At 40.8% G+C, this 6,000-nt stretch overlaps 1 protein-coding gene across 2 annotated transcripts in view; it reads right to left on the reverse strand.

The window, feature by feature from the left end:
- The window catches only part of LOC106606771 (adhesion G protein-coupled receptor E2), a 97,602-nt gene extending 94,329 nt beyond the window's left edge, over positions 1-3,273 (reverse strand). The window contains exon 1 of one of the 2 annotated variants that reach the window (XM_014203129.3): positions 2,893-3,273. In XM_014203129.3, the coding sequence (XP_014058604.1) occupies positions 2,893-2,923 (31 nt within the window). In that variant the 5' untranslated portion in view covers positions 2,924-3,273. The remainder of the gene's footprint in view (positions 1-2,892) is intronic. The other variant, XM_045720053.2, reaches the window with a different exon arrangement.
- Between the last annotated feature and the right edge of the window lie 2,727 nt (positions 3,274-6,000).

Here is a 6,000-nt window from a genome sequence, read left to right on the forward strand (position 1 = left end):
GAGCATGTCAAATTCGTTAAAAATGTTTAAAGCAACAGTGTCCCACTTCTCCCTCATCATACATGACAAGTAGACTGTCTGCATTGATTCATGGCTTAACATAGGGCTATATATCATTTGGGCAGTATAAATACCATTTGGACTATGGTTCACTGACTTTTGGGTTTGGAAACCGACTTCCTATGATCGTACATGGCAAACAGACAAACATCCTGATTTGGCACCTTCAATACTTTCATACACGTATAATTGACAAAAAAGAATTGGACATTTCATTTGCACATTTCTAATGGCATTTGGCATAAAAAAAAGAAAAAAATATGTCACTTTTGACTTCCTATGAAATCATATTCCAAATGCACAAATCATATGCCTTATGCACAAGCAAATATGTCACTTTTGACTTCCTATGAAATCATATTGCAAATGCACAAAACATATGCCTTATGCACAAGCAAAAACAACCCAAAAAATTATGTCAATAAAATATGTCAAATGTATGTCCATACAGCTCTTATACATGTGTAATTGCCATAAAAATTGAGAAACCACTCTTTAAGGGGTTGAAAAGTTTTCAAAAAATATGTCATTTTTTCAAAATTTGACTCTTGGGTCTTGAATTGTGTTACATTTGCAATATGAAAACTCACAGCGGAGAGCTCTAGCCATCTATTGAAAATTTGCTGTGATTTGGCACATTCAATACTTTCATAATTGACAAAAAAAAGCATTGAACATGTCATTTTGCAAAAAAAATGAAAAACAAAAATCACTTTTTTCCTATGAAATCATATTCCAAATGCACAAAACATATGCCTTGTGCACAAGCAAAAGCAACCCAAAAAACGACGTCAATAAAAAAACGTCATTAGCATGTTCATACAGCTCTTATACATGTGTAATTGACATAACAATCGAAAAAAAATCGAAAAACGGTCCAGAAACCACTTTTTAAGGGGTTGAAAAGTTTTCCAAAAATATGTCATTTTTTCAAAATTTGACTCTTGGGTCTTGAATTGTGTTACATTTGCAATATGAAAATTCACTGCGGAGAGCTCTAGCCATCTATTGGATATTTGCTGTGATTTGGCACATTCAATACTTTCATAATTGACAAAAAAAAGCATTGGATATGTCATTTTGCCAGAAAAATGAAAAGAAAAATGTCACTTTTTTCCTATGAAATCATATTCAAAATGCACAAATCATATGCCTTGTGCACAAGCAAAAGCAACCCAAAAAACGACGTCAATAAAAAACGTCATAAGCATGTTCATACAGCTCTTATACATGTGTAATTGACATAACAATCGAAAAATTTTCGAAAAACGGTCCAGAAACCACTTTTTTAAGGGTTGATAAGTTTTCAAAAAAATATCATATTATCAAAATCTGACCCTTGGGTGTAGACTTGGGTATCAATCCACGGTGGAGCGCGCTCGCCATCTATTGGAAATTTGGGGTGTTACAATTGGCAATTGCCATCGGAAAATTGCCATATGATTGGCCCGGAGATGGACCGCTTTCGGTGGTATTTACAATCGTGTGTATGATTCGTGCTATGCCAATATGTTCCCATGTTATTTTGTCCAAATTAGGGGGGTTTTCCCTTAATCTTGGAACGCCACCCGGCGTCCCACCTGGGCGAACCGGCCGAGGCATGGGCGCTGGGCAAGCCAGTTGGGGCGTAAAACCCGATGAACCGGCAGGAGCGTGAAAGCCTAGAGACACGGCTGAAGCATGAGAGCCTGACGATCCGGCTGAGGCATGACGTCTGTCGATCCCGCTGAAGGGGAGCCCGATGATCCAGTAGAGTGTGATGGGGGTGGGAAGCCGCCAAACCAGGAAAACCTCTCGAGCCAGCCAGGGCGTGAAAGCCCGACAGGCTGGCTTAGGCACCATGTTTTCCCTCCACAGTTTTGCCAGAGTGTGACAGTTGACATCATGGCTTGTCATGATTCTACCCTTAGGTGCCTCTCAAGGCTTATAATCTTTTCCCCCTTGCATAGCTTTCAAGATGGCGCTGATAGAGATGGTCGCCGTGTTCATGGCTCCTTTTTATGTTATTTCTCACCTTATTAGCTCAGAACGTCCTTTGCATTATTATATACAGCCAGAAATAACTTTTGAATATTAGAGCGGCTGTAACTCACAACTCAGCATTTTTGCCAGATATTTTACTGTTGATACTTAAGTATATTTTTTCAATTACATTTACTTTTGATAAATAAGTACATTTAAAACCAAATACTTTTAGACTTTTACTCAAGTAGTATTTTACTGCGTAATTTTACTTGAGAAATATTCTATTAAGGTACCTTTATTTTTCCTTAAGTATGAAAAATGGGTACTTTTTCCACCACTGATAACTCAACCATTCCGCTTTACTTAATAACATTTTTCAGTTGTTCCTAAATGTAGTTTCAGTTCATGTCAGAAATTATGTCTAATGCAATCTGAGAGTAGCCTGGTCCCAGATCTGTTTGTGTCTGGCATGTGACCATGACCATAGGGGTTGGCAAGACAGTAAGAACAGATCTTGGAGCAGGCTAAGCTGAGAGGTGTTCAACCCTGTAGTGACCTCCTGTGGGACCCTGATCATAATGACCTGCCAATGAATTTGCACAGTAGCATTTCAGGCAAATCCTAATTTAAGTCAAATGATCACTTAGTTATGCTTTGATATCAATGGGAGACTAAGTGAAAATTCAATTCAAGTTAGGATTTGCCTCTTCAAGTTCAACATCCACGTCTTTTACTCTACTTTACTCTTCATCTAACCATCCCCGATCAAACATAAACACTCTCTGATTTAGTGCTTTCTCTCCCAAACACACAACCTTCTCCATGGCAACATGACTTCTGTGTAAACAGTTTACAAAAATGACTCACCCAGAATCAGGAGATGCACTCTGCCTGTCATGGTGAAGAAGAATCTCACTACCTCTTCTATGAGAATCACAACGCACAAGATTAGACCAGGGCTGAAACTCTATTCAAAAGTGTGATAAAGATCCGTCTTCTCTTCTTCTCAGGAGTTTCTCCAAACTTCTCAGGGTTGTTTTACTGAAGATAAATGGCACCCGTTTCCATCAACTCAGTCAAGCTTCTGTCTAGTAGACTGAGTTCTGCTGACATCACCAAATGAGAGATAAAATGACAAGTAGTCACTGTGCTCTCATCACTTGCCTAGAACTCTCTGTCTCTGACTCGCTCTCCTTCTCTTCCACCCTGTGTGGTGGTCTGGGCTGTGTCTGGCTTACTGACATACTAAGAGGTTTCTGGGCAGAGTTTCAGTTGAGCCGCTGCTGTTGAGTCACGCCCCTGAGACAGTGAGGCAGGGCAATGCGGTTGGAGGACGAGGAGGGGGTTTAGCAACTGCTGCTGTTTAATTTTATTTTTTGATCTCTGCTCTTTAGGGTTCCATGACAACAACACGACCTAAACTGGACTCTCTCTCTTTCTCCAATTTAAGGGGCTTTATTGGCAAGGGAAACATTTGTTTACATTGCCAAAGCAAGTGAAATAAGTGTGTACTCTCTGTTTAGGGCCAAATAGCATTCTAGTTGGCGCTGTTTTTTTGTTAATTCTTTCCAATGTGTCAAGTAATTATATTTTTGTTGTCTCATGGTTTGGTTGGGTCTAATTGTGTTGCTGTCCTGGGGCTCTGTGGGGCCTGTTTGTGAACAGAGCCCCAGCTCTTCTCCAGGTTCATCTCTCTGTAGGTGATGGCTTTGTTATGGAAGGTTTGGGAATTGCTTCCTTTTAGGTGGTTCTCTCTCTCTCTCTCTCTCTCTCTCTCTCTCTCTCCTCTCTCTCTCTCTCTCTCTCTCTCTCTCTCTCTCTCTCTCTCTCTCTCTCTCTCTCTCTCTCTCTCTCTCTCTCTCTCTCTCTCTCTCTCTCTCTCTCTCTCTCTCTCTCTCTCTCTCTCTCTCTCTCTCTCTCTCTCTCTCTCTCTCTCTCTCTCTCTCTCTCTCTCTCTCTCTCTCTCTCTCTCTCTCTCTCTAAAGGAATAGAGACATTTCAAATGTCATATTATGGATATATACTGTGTTGTAATGATGTGCAAATAGTTTCCTCCCCCTCTCTATGTCTTTCTTTCTATCGACAACCTTGTTTTCCACTTCCTCCACTCTATCAAACTGTATGGCCTAAATTTAATCAGACATTTTAAGGAGTCTGGGTTGTGAGACTGTTCATTGTTATACAGAACACTGCTTGGACACACTCCCATAGGCTGTGGTTGTCTATTAATGGTCGTGATGACAAATATATGGTTGTCTCCTTTTCGTCTTTGAGCAGATGGCGTCTGTTCATACTGATAACAATGGAACAATGTAACAATGTAGTGTAATATACAAAACTCCCAGTGGAATCCACTAACAATGGACATTAAAAACAAGTCATTTTCTTTCTGGGAACTGTGCGTAAAGAAATATTTTAAAGTTTTTTTTTTTTTTAAGTATAGGACAGCAGTATTTAGCTTTTGAATGACAGAAAACTGAATAGTCATCCACCCAAGCCACAGGATTACCACAGGTTTAGAACGTGTGGTTTATTTGGTCCACACAGAAAATGCACATTCAACATTTTACTCAAAGGAACAATATCATCATCGTTGCTTTTTTTGTCACAATCATAATCAATTTCTTTAGGATTTTAACTTTTAATGCCACTATTCTATTTCTTAAACATTCGTTGTCATACTGTAACACATCGTCAACAGTATATCAATTGTACTTCTGCTCCTCTTGCTAGTACAGTTATTATTTGTCTTAGAAGAGGAAGAAGGAGTGCTGAGAGCAAAGAAGCCGAGTGCAACGTGGCGTTTCTGACAACGTTATAGAGACACGGTGTTCTTTTTGGTTATGGTGTTGTCAACACCTTCTTAGTGGCAGACGTCACCACTGTAGGCACTTAATTTGATCACAGGAAATGTGGTTGAGGAAATACAGATGAGCTTTGTAATTTACATAAATTCATTGAAAACCCACACTAACACACGGTTTTATTAACATTATTCCTGTCACGTCCTGACCAGTTTAGGGAGTATTTGCTATTGTAGTTTGGTCAGGACGTGGCAGAGGGTATTTTGTTTGTGTATGTAGTAGGGTGTTTGATTTATTATTTCCGGGTTTTGGTCTATGTTCTATATTTCTGTGTTCTTTCTGGTTTGTTGTATTTCTATGTTTAGGTTGATGGGGGGTTGGACTCTCAATTGGAGGCAGGTGCTTTCTCGTTGCCTCTGATTGAGAGTCCTATATATGGGTAATTGTTTGGTTTGGTGTTGTGGGAGATTGTTTTGCCTGTGTGAGTGTGACAAGACTGTTTTGTTATTTTGGTGGTATCTTTATTTAAAATAACAAGATGAGCATCCACATTCCTGCTGCGTTTTGGTCCCCTATTCCCGACGACAGCCGTTACAATTCCACTTTTCATGTAGCCTCATTTTGACCAACCTATAAGGGCACAGGGCAAGACCCAGATGCAGACACGGGAGGCAGATGGTTCGAGTCTCAGATTTTTATTAGTTTCCAAGGGGCAGGCAAGAGAATGGTCGTGGACTGGCAAAAATATCACAACAAGGTCAGAGTCCAGGAGGTACAGAGTGGCAGGCAGGCTCGAGGTCAGGGCAGGCAGTATGGTCAGGCAGGCGGGTTCAGAGTCAGGGCATGCAAGGGTCAAAACCGGGAGGACTAGCAAAAGAGAGAATAGAAAAAGCAGGAGCACGGGGAATACACGCTGGTTGACTTGACGAACTTGTGAGGTCTTGGGGTGAGGACATTTGGGTGATGGGTGGGGATGGCCATCTGGAATACGTCAGTGTTCCTCGCTCCTAAACAATAGCACAGGCATGGAGCTCTGGTGACCTGTGGACCTAGTGGTGACAGACAACTGGCATGGCCTGGATTCATTCTGGTGCCCAGGGAGGAGCAGCAGTTTTACTCTACTGTGACCCTAGTGTGACTAGAATCTGACCTGGGCAAGACTTTAGTGGTG

The sequence above is a fragment of the Salmo salar genome, chromosome 06, assembly GCF_965601325.2.
Source record: "Salmo salar chromosome 06, fSalSal1, whole genome shotgun sequence".
NCBI lineage: Eukaryota > Metazoa > Chordata > Actinopteri > Salmoniformes > Salmonidae > Salmo > Salmo salar.